The 17,097-nt window shown below is 25.6% G+C and overlaps 5 protein-coding genes across 5 annotated transcripts in view; 3 read left to right on the top strand and 2 right to left on the bottom strand.

Annotated features, from left to right (window-relative positions):
- The window catches only part of Phum_PHUM390520 (glutamate receptor, ionotropic kainate, putative), a gene marked incomplete at both ends in the record, with an annotated part of 1,708 nt that extends 1,287 nt beyond the window's left edge, over nucleotides 1-421 (top strand). Inside the window, one exon of the mRNA XM_002428510.1 lies at nucleotides 367-421. Within this exon, the coding sequence (XP_002428555.1) occupies nucleotides 367-421 (55 nt within the window). The remainder of the gene's footprint in view (nucleotides 1-366) is intronic.
- Nucleotides 422-2,530: 2,109 nt separating this feature from the next.
- On the bottom strand, nucleotides 2,531-6,073 carry Phum_PHUM390510 (uncharacterized protein; the record flags this gene model as incomplete). The annotated part of the gene is made up of 12 exons (XM_002428509.1): nucleotides 2,531-2,661; nucleotides 2,813-3,027; nucleotides 3,189-3,386; nucleotides 3,504-3,651; nucleotides 3,733-3,944; nucleotides 4,053-4,235; nucleotides 4,319-4,548; nucleotides 4,620-4,779; nucleotides 4,897-5,039; nucleotides 5,237-5,404; nucleotides 5,479-5,799; nucleotides 6,071-6,073. The coding sequence occupies 12 exons, from the start codon at nucleotides 6,071-6,073 to the stop codon at nucleotides 2,531-2,533; spliced, it is 2,112 nt and encodes a 703-aa protein (XP_002428554.1).
- A 931-nt stretch (nucleotides 6,074-7,004) lies between these two features.
- Nucleotides 7,005-7,925, top strand: Phum_PHUM390500 (translocon-associated protein subunit beta precursor, putative; the record flags this gene model as incomplete). The annotated part of the gene is made up of 3 exons (XM_002428508.1): nucleotides 7,005-7,148; nucleotides 7,414-7,586; nucleotides 7,676-7,925. 3 exons carry the CDS (start codon nucleotides 7,005-7,007, stop codon nucleotides 7,923-7,925), a joined length of 567 nt encoding a protein of 188 aa, XP_002428553.1.
- A 1,323-nt stretch (nucleotides 7,926-9,248) lies between these two features.
- On the bottom strand, nucleotides 9,249-13,613 carry Phum_PHUM390490 (elongation factor, putative; the record flags this gene model as incomplete). Its single annotated transcript, XM_002428507.1, has 14 exons — nucleotides 9,249-9,317; nucleotides 9,418-9,675; nucleotides 9,777-9,959; nucleotides 10,069-10,248; nucleotides 10,366-10,388; nucleotides 10,581-10,847; nucleotides 10,928-11,336; nucleotides 11,542-11,688; nucleotides 11,768-11,881; nucleotides 11,974-12,082; nucleotides 12,207-12,223; nucleotides 12,612-12,949; nucleotides 13,073-13,266; nucleotides 13,429-13,613. The coding sequence occupies 14 exons, from the start codon at nucleotides 13,611-13,613 to the stop codon at nucleotides 9,249-9,251; spliced, it is 2,493 nt and encodes an 830-aa protein (XP_002428552.1).
- Nucleotides 13,614-14,445: 832 nt separating this feature from the next.
- Phum_PHUM390480 (uncharacterized protein) lies at nucleotides 14,446-17,046 on the top strand (the record flags this gene model as incomplete). Its single annotated transcript, XM_002428506.1, has 9 exons — nucleotides 14,446-14,670; nucleotides 14,745-14,924; nucleotides 15,005-15,256; nucleotides 15,441-15,549; nucleotides 15,657-15,821; nucleotides 15,897-16,144; nucleotides 16,228-16,433; nucleotides 16,543-16,745; nucleotides 16,853-17,046. The coding sequence occupies 9 exons, from the start codon at nucleotides 14,446-14,448 to the stop codon at nucleotides 17,044-17,046; spliced, it is 1,782 nt and encodes a 593-aa protein (XP_002428551.1).
- Nucleotides 17,047-17,097: the final 51 nt, after the last annotated feature.

Genomic DNA, 17,097 nt, shown 5'->3' with positions numbered 1-17,097 from the left:
AAGATTTTGGTTTTGGAATTGCGTATCATTGACTAATCACAAGGATTATTTTTCCGAACCTTATTCAATTTATCGGTAAGATATAGTTAACGATTAAACCTGAAAAAAAAAAACAAAAAAAATTAGTTTTCTTTTAACAAAAATTAATATCAAAAAGTAAACAAACGATTGTGTAGTATAATAAATTGATTGTTTTCATACTCTATGACTTTTGTTCTACAAATTGAAAATGTATATACACACAATTATATTTATAACTTTTTACTTTTTTTTTTTAATTTAAATAATTATTTACACGAAAAGAATAAAATGTAAAAAAAAAAAAAAAAGAATTTATTATTTTATTTTATTGATTAATTTTTATAGACCTTACGATCTTTCATATGCAAAAGAAATAGCAGAAATGGAAACTGTTCTGTGATGACAATATAGAAAAATATCAAAAATGAAAAATTTGGATTTCAACTGGATTCATTTCATTCAATAAAAAAATTTTTTTTTTTTCCTTTTTTTTTCTTCATATTTTTTTTTTTTTTTTTGTAATTTATTTCAAAACAAAAACAGTATTATTAAAAAAAATTATTTTTAATAATTTATTTATTAATTAATTAAAAAAAAAAAGAAGAAAATTGTTTAGATTTAATAAAAAAAAGAAAAAGAAAAAGAAAATTATTTAGCAAGACAATTGAGATGATTTTTTATGTTGTTTTATATTTTTGTTAATGTTGTTATTGCTGTTGTTGTTGTTGTTACTGTTGTTGTTGATTTGTAGATTATTATTATTAAATTATATTAATTAAATGCAATAATAATAATATTAAAAATTATAATAATGAAAAAAAAAAAAAACAAATATTTTGCTTTATAATAATAATAATAAAATCAAATTATTATTATTATTAATTTAATCGTGGAGTAAATTTTTATTTTTTTTCTTCTTAATAATTATAAAAACGAAAAAAAAATTTATTTATTATTATTTATTATTTATTATTATTTATTTATTTATTTATTATAAAATGAATTCTGTCGCGATATTCTTCTGTCATCGAGAAAAATTAATTTTTTTTTGTGAAAATATTTCAAATAAAATTCGATTTTTATTTTTTACAAATTGTGATTAAAAAATTATTTTATATAATAATAATAATAATAATAATAATAATAATAATCATATAAGTGTATGCATTTAAAATTTTATTTTTCGAACCCCCCCCCCCAAAAAAAAAAGAGAGAAAAAAAAATATATATAAATAAATTAAAAATAAATATTTTTTTGAATTTATTATTATTATTATTATTATTTGCGGTGTTTAATAATATTATCATCATCATCATCATCAACAATATAATTATCATTATTATTGTGTGCTTAATTATTAATATTTTATAATAAATTAATTGTATCTCAAATATTTGTTCGCTTACTACATTTAATAAATATTGTAAATAAAATTTTATTATAATATTAACAGTAATAATAATAATGATGATGACAAAAAAATTAGTAGGAAAATAATAATAATAATAATAATAATAATAATAATAATAAATAATAAAATTTCGAATTTTATTTGTAACTCAGGTTCCTTTTAAATATATATAGTTTTAAATGAGAAAAAAATTTTTTTTTTTTTTTTTCAATTAATTACAAAATAATTGTAGTTTGTAATAATAATAATAATAATAATAATAATAATAATAATATACCACGATTAAATGAATTAATTATTTTCGTTTAAAATTGTATTATTAATTAATAATTTTTTTTTAGGTATATTTATATTATTGTTAAATATAAAAAAGAAAAAAAAATATATATAAATATATTCTTTAATAAAATAATCAAATTAATTAAAGTTTTTTTCATTTTTTTCCTTTTAATTTAAATAATCGTTGAAAAAAATTTTTTTTTTTTTTTTCCATCATAGTCACAATCAATCATTTACTTTTATTTTTATATTAATATAAAAATTATAATAATGAGCTTAAAAATTTTAAGCTAAATTTTTACAAAAAAAAAAACGAAAAATGAGATTCGTTTTTTAAATATTAAGAGATTCTTATTTAAAAAAAACTCCTTGTTTGTTTGTGTTTGTTTAAGATAATGAATGTTAATTGGCCGTATCAATTTATTATAAATCGCCAATAATAATAATAATAATAATAATAATAATAATAATAATTTTGTACTTAAATATTATTAATACTTTTACTAACAAATCTAGATATTTCTTTAATAATAATTTTATTTGAATTTTCGACGATTGTTTGTACGGGTGTCAATGTTACGTCCGTATCCCACCAAAAAATCATCCTCTCTTGAAAATTATCGCTGAAACATGATAATAATAATAATAATAATAATAATAATAATAATAATAATAATAATAATAATAATAATAATAATAATGAAAGTTAGATGAAAATATTAAAAATCCCTTAATATTTATTTATTTACGTCCGAGTAGTACAATTTTATGATTTTAAATAAACCGTAGGAAGTAAATTACAAAAGACGTTATTATTATTACCTAAATTTTCCGTAAATGTTCCATTTATCATCGTCAGTTAAATGATTTTCATAAATTTTTTTATTCGTTTGACTGTTATGAAAATAAACAGCTTTCCAAGTTGAACTATAAAATCTATGCCAAAATTCTGAAATTATAATTTATTTATTATGTTTTGCCATAAATTTAACAACAACAAAAAAATTAATTAAAAAGTTTTAATATCATTTTTTTATTTAAAAAAAAAAAAAATATTCTCACACACGCACACGCACAGGCACACGCACAGGCACACGAACCTTTGGTATCTCTAAAAAAAACTATTCCGCCGATTTTAAACGCCAAATTTTGTTCTAATGGAAAATAAAGACTTTCCGATACAGAAGATTTATTTAATTTGTACACCAAATCCTCAATCATCACATCGAATTTCAATAATTTGTACGTTTTTTTCACTCGAACTGGAAAACTTTTCTTGTATAAAGCTTTTGAAAACAATTCGCACAACGACCACCTAAAAATATAATTATTATTAATGAATAAAATGAGGGGAAAAGAAAAAAAATAATTTTATATTTATAATAAAAAAAAAAATAAAACGTCAATCTTTTGTTTTAAATCCATAACGACAAAAACAAACGCAAAAATTTAAAAAAAAAACCCATGTAATCTTGCCTTTTAACAAGAGAAAAATTTTTAATATCTTCCCCTCCCAAAAACAACCCATCGATTATGTGAAAAGCTAAATTCCTCGTTTGTCCTTTTCCTTCTCCTATCAATTCCTCGACGATTTCTCCGTAAACTATTGTATTAGCAGGTAAACAAAATCCGTTTATGCTTGAATTTAATTTTTTCCAACCTTTAGAAGTGTACCTGAAAGAGATTTTTATTTGTACAATTACTTTTTATTCAAACAAGCGCGAATGTGTATTTTAACAATCATTATTGGCAATCGCCGTCATAATAATAATAATAATAAAAATTAATTACTCCCAAATATTATTCCTTCCCAAACCCATGTAAAAACCGCAAGAATTTTTTTCTTCTTTTCCATTTATTAATAAAAAACGCCAATCTAATACTGAATTTACGTTTTTTTTAAAATTTTCAAACGTTGTAATTTTCATCGATTTGGAACCTATAAGAAAAAAAAAAAAAAAACGTTTAAAAAAAATAATTTTTTAAAAAATTCTGTAAAATTTTTTTTTTTTCATCTTACAACATTCAAATTCGTAAAGGGATGAATTTCCAAACAATTCTAAACATTTGGTTCCGGGATCGGATTTTTGTGGTTCGGCTCTCGCTTCGTCGGGAATTTTCCATTTGTTCAAACAAGTTTTCCGCAATTCTTGTTGTCGTTCTTCTTTTAAATCACAATTTTCGCTAAATGCAGCCAATTTGTCAAGACTGACAATTTGATTTTTTCCTATTCTGTAAAAAATCAACGTAAAAAAATTTTTTTTACTTTTATTACCATCCGTATGAAAAACCCATTTAATTTATTTTAAATGTGTAAAATATAAAAAAAATTTAAATTACTTTGTGTTTGATAAAATTATGTAATTGAAAAAATCACTGTCGTTCGTTAGAACATCGATTGGAACCAATTCCAAAACGTCAGTTCCTTTTTTATCCTCGTATCGAGGAACCCTTTTATTTATTTCGAACAGATGATTGGCTATATCAATACAATCTTCTCTTTTGTATTTGCATACTAAATACCTGAAACAAAAAAAAAAAAAACAAAAATTATAACTAATACATGAGATTAAATAAAAAGAAAATAACAACTAATCGTTAATTACCTTTCGGAATTGGCTGGCCTACTAGTATTAGGTTTGATAATTGTTACAGATTGAAAGGATCTGTACATTAAATAAACTAATCCTACGCTAAAAGGAGTAAATAAATCAAATAGTTTAACAACAAAATGTCCGCCGGTTCTTACAATCATTAAAGCTACTAAACATTGACACAAATATAATTTTTTGCATATCAATTCTTGATCGTTAAAATTTTCTTCTATGGGAACACCCTGAAATTTGAATATTTATAAGTTTTCTTTTTATTTTTAACTTAATTTATACGAATTCAAAATTTTTTTACCCCGTCCGCCATCATGAAATGGACGCCATTTCCATCGGTGTGTTGTAAAACGTGATCCCTGAAACTGACGATGTTTTCCGGAACGTAAATGTCTCCATCACCTCTGACGCCATAATGCGGATCAAATGTTTCTGATGGCCCGGCGCAAAATTCGTTAAGCCTAAATAAATATTACGGTACATTTTATTTTAATTGAATTTCATTTACGTGACACGACACGTGATACACGTGATGTAATAATTATAATAAATAAAAAATTCGAAAGGTTGATGCATACATAAAATCATTTTCATTTCTCAATGTAAAACCGAATCCCTTAGCTCTCCATTTTTTTCTGAAAAAAACATATTCGGAAAATCCTCCGGGACCAGCACAAACGTCAGCAAAATATAGTAAACTTTCATCGTCAATAATTTTATCCTATTAAAAAGAAAAAAAAAATCCAAGGTACATAAATGACTAAACTATTGACTAAAATAAAATACAACTATTGTAAAATTAATTATTTTTATCGTAATAATAATAATATATTTTTGTGATAAAAGAATACAATAACAGACAATACAAAATTTTATATCTTCTAAATATTTAGAATAAAGCAAAAAAGTAAAACTTACCCCATTTAAATCTACAGGATTGGTAAACATCCAATCTAAAATTGCATCTAAATTAGCCATTTTCATAGCTGCCCTATTAATAAAAATACCCTTTGAAATTGATTCAAATGGATTTGCTCTTCTCCTGCTATTTTTCAAATCTTTTTCTCCAATGTTATTTAAAACATTCTGTAATAGAAAAAAAAAAAGTATTTTAAATAATTTAGCAAAAGTAAAAAAATTTAAACAATGAAAATATTTACCTTTGATGATAATATATTACTGACAACACCAGCTTGACAAAATAAATCTTCATTGTAAGAATTATCTTGATAACCTGTTTTTACCCATGAATTTAAAACTTCTTGAGAGATGGAATCTTTATAAGCATTAGGTAACCAAATAACTTCTTCATCAATTGATATTGTTTCTTTGTTTGGATCAAAGTTTAAAAGTGCACTTTCTAATTCGACCGATTTAAACCCCAAACCTCTTTTACCGATTTGCTTGGATGCTTCAACAGGTTCAATAATACCATCTTGATATTTTCCCAAACCTTTACCTTCTTTGTGGCCTAATTTTTGCTGCAAAAAAAAATTTAAAATAATTATTTAATTATAATATTAACAAAATAATATGTAGAAAAAATACAAATACATTTTTAAAAATATGCTATTTTGGTAAAAAATTAAATAATTACAACAAATATACACTGAAAAATTATACTAATTACTAATCATTTAGAATACTAATATGATAATTTGAGTATAATTTGGTTTAAGATTAATAATTATTAATAAAAATAGTTTATTGATAACTATTAAAATAGATAATTTATTAATAATTGTTACTTACCATATATCTTTGTGCAAAACTTTGATCTTTACTTTTAGTGGAACTTTTTTTAACTGTTGGTAGTGACACTACAATATAAAAAAATAGGTATTAATAAAAATCTATAAAATAAAAAACACACACTTTAAATAAGCTTGTAATTTTCAATTTATACCTGATTCTTCAACTTCTTCTTCTTCTTCTTGTTCTTCACCACCCTCAAAATCATCACTAAGCCTAACTTTTTTCCTCGAACAAACTTCATTACTATTTTTGCTGCGTTTAATCGGTGAGGTACCTAAAACAAAATTTTCTTTAAATTTTTAATAACAATAAATCAAAAATACAAAATATTATGTTTAAAATTACCTGGTGCAAAAACTGAATTCATACCGTATTTTATGATTATTGACTTTATGCCGTATAATAAATATTAATTATCTGAAAAAAAACAAAATTAAAAATACTTAATGTGTAGCAGTACTTATAGAAAAAAATTTTTTTTTCTAAGAATAGTTAAATTATTTTAATATTACAGCGTTTTAAAAAATTAACATGGTTGAATTTTCCCAAAAAAAAATATTTCACAAACAGAAATTTTACAATTCTATAATATTTTAACTTATAAAAAAAATAATTTTAACGTAAACTGTTATATAAACTTCAATAATTGTAATATTGTTACTGTACTTTACTCACGTATTAGGGCCCTGAAAATTAATTTTAATTTTTTTAACTTTTTATTATAAATTTTATTGCATTAAAAATATTATTTAATTTTTTGGGTAATTTTTGTTTTATTTCTGTCTTTTAAAAATAAAAATTAACGTTTTAATGAAAAGAAATTATTGGGGCCCATAAATTTCACGTATACTAAAAAAACAGATTATTCTAAAAGCACGTTGGCGCTACGTGGAATTTTACAGGTGTTCGTCAAAAGAGTACTTTGTACAAAATGAATTATATACTTTTATTAATATTAGGAATTTCTTCAATTGTTAAATGCTCCAGCGAAGATGATTCTTCTGGAGCTCGACTTTTAGTCTCCAAACAAATTCTTAATAAATATTTGGTTGAAGACATGGACATATTATTAAAGGTAATTTTGAATTCTTATCTCACGATTAAACAACGTATTTCATTTGTACATTCAAACATTTACATTTGTGTATTTATTATCTGCCCACATAATAATTAAAAAAATTATTTACAAATTCAAATGTTTTTTAGTAATGTAAAACGTGTTAAAATGAAAAAATCTTTGTAAACTTATATTTGACATACTTTTCATTTAAAATATAGAATGCTCATAAACTGAACGATTAAAATCATTACTGATTTTTTTTATTAATTTTTTTCCGCAGTATACTTTGTACAATGTTGGAAAAAATGCAGCTATAAATGTTGTATTGAGTGATCAAAGTTTTCATCCAGAAAGTTTTGTATTGATGGGAGGACAACTCAGCGTAAAAATTGATCGTATACCTCCTGGAACAAATGCTACCCATGTAGCAGTCATTAGATCAACTAAATATGGGTAACTATTCTTTTAATCTGATCATAATTAATATCACATCTAGTTTTTTTTTCACATTGTGTATTTAATACATATTTTATTCTATATAGATACTATAATTTCACCGCAGCTGAAGTAAGTTACAAGGTATCGGAAGAAGGTGCTCTTCAATATGCTGTCACAAGTGAACCTGGAGAAGGACTCATTGTAGCATTTAGAGATTATGACAAGAAATTTTCATCACATGTTCTTGATTGGATTGCATTTGCTATAATGACACTTCCCTCATTGGTAATTCCATTCGTGTTGTGGTATTCAAGCAAATCAAAATACGAACAATTATCAACTAAAAGAAAATGAGACTGAGTTTATAAAACATTTAATAATAAATTTAAATTTATTTTTTCACTTCAGTTGACTAATATTGTGTATTATTAGTGAACTTAAATTTTAATACTCCATAAAAATTTACCTTTTTTTTTCAAATTCTGTAATTATATTGTCCAAAAATTAATATAAATCTTAATTAGCTAAGAAATTAGCTGGCTTTTACTGGAATAATAGTTTTTATTTTTAAAGCCTCGTTAGAGCAATTAATTAAGTGAAATAAATTCTCTAAAATACCAAATAAAATTTTTTATTCTTCAAAGGATCAAAACCATTAGGTAGGTGTAAAAAAATTCTCAATGTTTTCATTTAAATTATGAGGGCCAAATTAATAATAAGCAACCTCTTTTCTTCTTTTAAATCTGACTAAGAATTGTTGATTTAATAAAATGGCCGTAAAATAAAATCAAAATTTTTTTTAAATTAGGAAAAATTTATAGTTTTATTTAACCCTTATCGGTCCTCGAAATACCTTGCCGTCATTAATTTTAAATATTATATAAATTATACTTTTTTCAAATTTTTATTGAAAACAAAAAATATTCGAGACTGATTGATTAATTAAATTAGTTTAATGCCAAACTCAAACTATTTTTTTAATAAGTCAAATGAATAAATATATATTAATTTTTCGACACCAGAAATAAAAATTCAATCGTCATAAGTGAATTACAATGTTAAATATAAAACAAACAAATTTTTAAAAAGAGAAATGAGTAAAAAAAAAAACAGAAACTTTAACCTGATAAAAAAATAAAGCAAAAAAATTCCTCCTTGAAAATTTATATGATCTGTCTTAATAAATGCAAATTAAAGAAAAATTTTTTTTTTTTTTCAAATCAATTTTTCAGATGAGTACAAAATTTATTTATCATCAATTATTGTTTTAAATAATACAAAACACATTTAAAAATATATTAAAATTTTTTAAATGAAAACATCAAAAAAATCATTAAATTAACTCGATACCAATTTAAACAAAAAACAAAAAAAATCCGACATTTTGGAATGTTAACTCCAAATTCGATATTCCGACAAGGGTTAAAAATTAAGATTTAAAAAAAAAAAAAAAAAAAAAAAAAATTAAATGCTTTTAAATAATCAAACTTAAAATTTCAATACCTCCTTGTATGACCAGATATAAAAAAAAAAAAAAAAAACGATAAAATGTAAAGAGAATGAAATAAATAAAAAAAAAGTAGACGTAAAGTTTTCCAATATTTTATATAAAATTTGCACCGCTTTTTTTTTAGCTTTAGGTTTTTTTAATAATTCACCTAATAAGCATTTAATCTTTTACAATTTATCCAAATATTGTGTCAAATCTGGTAAGCCTTCTTTAAGCCCCTTTCGTTTTCTTGTTTCCTGTAAAAAAAAAAAAAAAAATATTCAATTTAAAAAATGTTTTTTCAAGCATATATTACACTATTAAAATTCTTAATAATAATAAAAAAAAAATTCTTACTTGGACAACGTTGTAAGGTTTTGATCCACCATCCAATGGATCACCTGGTAAAATTTGCCAGTGATCAAATACACATTGTGGGAAAGCTTGTCCTCCTGTATTACTTCTCAAATCAGCTGTGAAACCAAACGACTCATTGACAGGGAGGTAAGCTTTGACCACAAACATTGGGGTACCTGCTACTTGTTGTTCTTCAAATACGTGACCTCTTCTTCTGTTGAGCACACCGTAAATACCTCCTACAGCCACTTCAGGGCACTAAAATATTATATATGTAAATTTTTTTATTTTATACAAAAAAAAAATATTCTTTTATATTTATTTATATATTTCTAAAAAAATTACACATGGACTCTTACCTGAATTTCACAAAGGTATACAGGTTCCATAATACGAGGTTGTGCAGTTAATAAGCAAGCATAAAGACAACGTCTAGTCGTAGGAATAATTTGACCACCTCCTCTGTGGATAGCATCCGTGTGAAGTGTAACATCGTAAATGTTAAATCTAACACCTCTTAAATTTTCTTCCGATAAAACACCCTGATTAAAAAAAATTTTTTACGGTTTTAAAACTATAAGAGAGACAAATTATTTTATTAAAAAAAAAAAAAAAAAAAACCTCTTTTGTGGCCCATTGAAATCCAGCAACAACTGAATCCTTGATTTCGTTTAAATATTGAACTCCCTTAGTACAATCAAGCAACAAGTTTGGTCCATTACCGTCTGGCCCAAAAGCCCAAATCTTACGAGCTTCTGTAACATCGTAATCGTATTTTTCACCCAAGTATCTAGCACGAACTTTAAAATCATCTCGAGGATTGACTTCTCCCTAAAAAAAAAAAAAAAAACATTTTTAAATTGATGAAATGTGATTAAATGAGCATAATTTTTATAATAAAAAAATTAAAATTTTATCATGTTGTATCGTTTTCATTGCCTATGCCACAATTGAACATAAAGATAGAGGTTCTGCGACAATATTACAATGAAACGAAATTTTAATCTTCCTTGCTCAAGCACAACTGCAACCGTCTTCGTCTGTAAGTAGATCGAATGGAATCAATCGTCTTAGCAAACTTTGGCGCAGTTCTGTTTTGTGCCACAAGGTAAATATTAAAAAAAATGTTTTCCGTCTTGCCTTATCGATATCTTCTGGAAGACCGTCTGGCATTGGTTGAGCCTTCATGAATAAACGATTGTGTTTATTTGGAGATTTCGATAAACACATTTGATCGGATTCTTCCGAAACTGTTTCACGATAAGATACAACTGGATCTGACTTTTTGATCGGGATGCAAGCATGGTCTTCTTCCAAATCTTTTAGACAAATTTCCAAATGCAATTCACCAGCTCCAGCAACGATGTGTTCTCCGGATTCTTCAATAATACACTGAACCATAGGATCAGATTTAGACAGACGTTTCAAACCTAAAATTTTATAGGACAAAAAAAATTAGTTAACTCTTTAAAACTTTAAAACAAAGTTTACTTTTACAAAATAAAATTACCTTCGACCAATTTGGGTAAATCGGCAGGATTTTTCGGTTCAACTGCCACGCGCACTACAGGCGAAACGCTAAACTTCATGACCCGCATGTTGTGAGCGTCCTTGAAAGTTGTAATTGTTCCAGTTTTAACCAAAAATTGATCTACTCCAACTAAACCACAAATATTTCCACATGGTACATCTTCAATGGCTTCGACATAACGACCCATCATCAAAATTGTTCGTTGAATAGCTTTTTCGTACAAATCTTCTTTTTTGCCGGGAGTGTAATTAGGACCCATAATTCTAGCTTTCATTCCAGTGGAAACTTTACCAGCGAAGACACGACCGAAAGCATAAAATCTTCCTTTATCAGATGTAGGCACCATTTTAGAAACGTACATCATCAAAGCAGCATTAGGATCGCAATTCTAGATTATCAAAAAAAAAAAAAAAAAAAAAAAAATTAAATATAAATTACAATTTAAATAATTTCAATTTTTAAAAGTAAATTAAAATCTAATTGTTCAGAAAAAAAATTGAGCATCACTTTAAAAAATTTCAGAACAGGTCTGAATTATTCATCACCTATATAATGAAACTTTACATCTACACAAAAAAAGTAAAGAAAATCACCTTAATTCCAATAGCAGCTTCATCATCATGTGGTCCTTCATACAACATTTCCATTCTGTACTTTTGAGCGACGACTGGGGAAGGTAAGTGAATGGCTATCATTTGAAGCAAAGCTTCTCCAGCTGGGAGCCAAGCTCTCATTACAACCTTTGTAATTTAAAATATACATTAGAAAAGTTCAAACTTATAAATAGACATTAATAAAATTAATAAAAATGTATAATACCTTTAACAAAGCTTTTCCGTCCTTGTCCTTGTCTTCATGTTTTAACTCGATATTCAATTTTTGCAAAAGAGTTGCACATTCTTCTTTTTTATAATTCATTATAGAATCAAACATCTGAAAATTTTTTTAAATGATTAAATTAGAAAAAAAAAAAAATTAATAAAACTTTACTTATTTATTTAAATAATTTAAAATAAAAAACGTACCTTGTAAATAGGATCAAGAATGTACAAGACAAAAGAACGCTTGTTATTTTCATCTTTTTGTTTAGCCCATTTCTTGTCTTTCATGTTGTAAAAATTTTCACCCCACAATCTGAAAATAAAAAAAAACCCCTGGTTATTATTTGCTTGTTTTTCTATAGTATCATTAATATTATTTACGTTTCAATTCATGCACTAAATAAACATTAAAATAATTTTTTTTTTTTAGCATTAACAGTTTCAGTTGGCCGTTCTGATTCGTCACATGTAATGCAGTTAGCATCAATCAGAAATAACATCATCATTATCAATCATTGTACAAAAAAGTACCTCATTAGAGTGTAATAGTAATTTACATTAATTCTTAAATTTAGATTAAAAATATTAAAATAATATTAGTTAAAAATATATTTCATATAATTATACAATCAATTTATCAAAAATAATTTTTTTAGTATATTCATTTATAAACTGATTTGTCTAACAATTTGATAAACATGATTTATATTCATAATTATTTTAAAGATATTTTTATATTATTTTCAATATTTGAGAAAAGAATTAATAGACTATAAGTTATTATTACTTTTAAAACATGGACAAATTTACTCAAGTGTAAAAAAATATTAAAATGAGCTAACTAACCTGTTCATTAATTTGACTACATCAATTTTAAACTTTTCTGAGTACATTTCAGCAAACTGCTTCAAGGTGAAAGCCCATCCGTGTAAACCTGAACCAAATCCGACACTTCCCTTGCTAGGATCTACTCTAATTTCACCCATTGGCCCTGAATCATCACTGTAGGTAGCAATAATAACATTCACATTTTCTACAATTCTTTGAAATGTTTGATAAAGTTCTTCAGCTTCCAACTGTAGTTCCAACAAAGCTCGATCCATTTTGTTCATAAACAAAACAGGCTTAATTCTTTCAGCAATGGCTTGACGAAGTACAGTTTCAGTTTGAACACATACCCCTAGTAAAAAAAAAAAAAACATGTGGTATTATTCAAAATATTTAAAAAATTAAAAAAAAAGAAAAGTTAAAATCATTTTCCTAAAAAATTTGACTAATTTACAAAAACAATAGATATACTTACCAGAGACACAGTCAACAACAACAAGGGCTCCATCAGTTACTCTAAGAGCAGCTGTTACTTCACTTGAAAAATCAACATGCCCAGGTGAATCAATAAGATTAATTAAAAACCCTTTCTCTCCCTTGTCTCTTTGATCTGGATTTGTAATAAATACCAAATCCTTATCTTGAAGTTCAAAAAACATAGAAATAGCTCTGAAATGCATAATTTATTTCATCAGTGCAAAATTAATCATTGCAAACTAATAAAAACCTATTAGACTTTAGTCAAATTGAAATACCGTAATTTACAAAGGTATGGTGTAGAAAGAAACAAAACATATGTTCCTCATGATTTAATTTTAAATGAATACTTACGTTGATTTAATGGTAATACAACGTTCTTGTTCATCTTTTCTAGTGTCAGTAAAACGTGTTTCACCTGCCTTCGCACTGGCAATGATACCAGCTTTGGAAACCAGGGAATCCGTAAGTGTCGACTTTCCATGATCTACGTGAGCTATGACGGACATATTACGGATATTCCGCTTTTTGTCCATCATATTACGTATTTCGTCAACAGTAAAGTTCACCTGAAAATTAAAACATTACATACTATGTACATATGCTTGCCAAATTTTACAAATTATTAATTAAGAAAATTTTGTAAAGACATTCTTAAGATATTAAAGCATTACAATAAAGAGGAGAATAAAAAACGAGAAATATATGGTGAAAAAAAGAATTGCCTGGAAAGCCACACGATATTAGACATATTAATTATAAAAATTTACATCATAACGTGTAATAGTAAAAACCTGCTGGAAAAATCTAAGTTAAAAAATTTGTATAGTCTATAGAATCATTTATATAAAAAAATTAAAATTAGACTACTAATTTATTTAATAAATTATTAAAATAAAATTCTTACCATTTTAGATGTTTTAGGATAAAAAAAAATAAAAACGAAACAAGTGTAGAGTCTACTATGGCTGACTCTACGAAAAAGGACGATTTGCCACGAATCACTACGTCGCGATCGGTTAGGCAATGGTAAGCGGTGCCAACTTTTAGCAAAAACTTGACATTTCTGAAAATGGACATTATTTTTCTGCTTTTGTCATAGAGTTATTTTTTAGAAAATAAGTTTTTATTATTATTTTGTAAAAACATCAAAAGTTTAATATTAATTTGCAATACAAAAATATCGTAATAAAATTTTTTTATAATTTTTTTAATCATGCAGTTAGTTTAGTTATTATACGTTTAGTCGACTTTATTATTAATGTTTATCTATGGTTTGTTCACTTTGTTTTGATAGCCTTGTTATCTTATTATTTTAATTTAACCCTCTGGAAATTATAATATTACAAAATGCTTTGAACAATTACAAAAATGGCTTCATCACAAGATGCCTGGTATTTATCTTTGCTCGGTTTGGCTGAGAATTTTCGTACTTCCAGCCCTCCGAACATTAAATTATGTATTCAGTGTTTACAAGCAGTATTTCACTTTAAACCTCCTCCTAGAGTGGAAGCCAGAACACATTTGCAGTTAGGGAATATTTTATTAACTCATACAAAAAACACTGATTTGGCTAGAAATCATTTGGAACAAGCTGTAAGTGACCAATATATTTTTTTTGTTTTTACATTAAATAAGCAAAATGGTTACATAATTTTACATTTTTTTAGTGGTGTTTGTCTCAAATGATAAATGCATTCGATGATGTGAAGTTTGAAGCAGCTAGTGTTTTAGCAGAATTGTATGAACAGCAATCACAGTCTAATTTGTCAAAGCCCATATTGAGAAAAGCAATTGAACTTTCGCAACACAGTGTTTATTGGCATTGTCGCTTAATATTTCAATTGGCAGTGAGTTACCTTGTTTTTGTAAAAAAAGCATTTAAAAATAACAATAAATTTTTATTATTTGTTACTTGCTTTTAATTTAGCAAATTCATGCCAGTGAAAGAGATTATGAATTAGCAAGTAGTCTACTCGGAGTTGGCGTTGATTATGCTCATATTTCAGCAGCAAACTACACTAGAGTTTTGTTTTTATTGAGCAGAGCAATGCTTTTATTAATTGAAAAAAAAATTATGGAAGTGCACCCATTATTAAATCAAGCAGGACATTTGGTAGATAATTGGCAAGGCAGTACTCATCAAAAAGAATATTTAAAAGTATTCTTTCTTGTACTTCAGGTATTTATTTTCATAAATACATCATGTTTATTCTTAAAAAATACTTTTTTTTAAGCAAGTTAATATTTTGATTACTGCCTAAAAAAGAGATTTTTATTCTTACGATTAATGTATCTTTTTAAAATTTTACATGTTAAATTATCAGAAACTTTAGTGCATTACACATTTCTAATTATTGTTTAAGGTTTATCATTATTTAATGTCAGGACAAGTCAAAAGTGTTAAGCCATGCTTAAAACAACTACAACAAAGTATTCAAACTATAATGACTCCAACATGGCCATCAGATGAGAGTGAGCTTCTTTTTTTTTTTTAAATATAATTTAGCACTTTTATCATGTATAAAAATTGCATTATTGTTTTGATACACCTCAATAATATATATTTATTTATATTTCAGTTGTTAGTGGTTCCAATGTAGGTGATATGTTTGTGTGGATGCCCAAAGAGCATCTTTATGTTCTTGTTTATTTGGTTACAGTAATGCACAGTATGCAAGCTGGTTATATGGACAAAGCTCAAAAGTACACTGACAAAGCCCTTACCCAAATCGACAAACTTAAAAGTAATGATTTATTTTTTTTTTTCTTTAATATAAAATTTATAAGGAATAAATTTAATACGATAAAATATTTTTCAGTTGTAGATAACAAACCAATACTGTCAGTTTTTCAACTTATTTTGCTGGAACATATCATTATGTGTCATTTGGTTATGGGAAATAAATCATTAGCCTTGCAAGAAATTTCACAAGCCTGCGGCCTTTGCCATCAGCATCCTAAACTATTAGAAACCCACAGACCTCAATTACACACTTTATTGGGTCTATATGCAATGAATATGAATTGCATGGAAGCTGCCGAAGCACAATTTCATGCTGCTTTGCGGGTATTTGTGAATTTGTTACATAAAAATTTTAACCCAGCCTTTCTATATGATCTCTCAAAAATTTCTTCTTGCATTTTTATCAGACTTCAACGGAACGAGAGCTTTGGACTTTTGCAAATTTGAATTTAGCCATTGTGTACTTACGAGCTAAAAGGGAACAGGAATTCGATGCTTTATTTGAAAGAATTAATCCAGAAACATTGCCCTCACATTCTCATAGTTTAAGAGCAGCTGCATATTACGTTCAAGGTCTTCAATCCTTTTTTCAAGCAAAATATAATGAAGCAAAGTAAAAAAAATTATTATTTAATAAAAATGATAAAAATGAAAATTTTAATTACTTACCAAAATTTAATTTTCTTTTTTTTTTTTTTTTTTTTTTTTTTTTCGTTTTGCAGAAGATATCTAAGAGAAACGTTGAAAATGGCAAACGCCGAAGATTTAAATAGATTGACATCTTGTTCTTTAGTACTGTTAGGTCATATTTTTTTATCTCTGGGAAATAGCAGAGAAAGTATGAATATGGTCACGCCGGCCATGCAACTTGCAAGTAAAATTCCCGATGTTCACGTTCAGTTATGGGCATCGGCTATATTAAAAGGTTTTACATTATTTTAACAAATAATTTATACAAAATAATAAAAAAAAAACAATTTAAAAAATTGTTATGTTACCTACTTGCATGTCATATTAAATTTTCCATTTCAGATTTGTTCAGATTGTGTGGCGATCCAGCGAGAGAAAATGAAGCTTTTCAAATGCATTGTAATTTTTCACAAATGTTGTTGAAAGATCATTTTCAATCGACTCAAATGTCAGAACATAATTTAATTCATTGGACGGAGGGAAATTTTCCAATGTTGTTAGATAATTCCCCGAGTACATCATCAAATTTAATTTAATTTAATTTTTATTTTTAAAAACTGATTAATCTTGTTTTTATTATTTAAATA

This window comes from Pediculus humanus, genomic scaffold (genome assembly GCF_000006295.1).
Source record: "Pediculus humanus corporis 1103172107869 genomic scaffold, whole genome shotgun sequence".
NCBI classification, from domain to species: Eukaryota; Metazoa; Arthropoda; class Insecta; order Psocodea; family Pediculidae; genus Pediculus; species Pediculus humanus.
The sequence above is the reverse complement of the archived record's forward strand: the minus strand, read 5'-3'. Positions and strand labels throughout refer to the sequence as shown.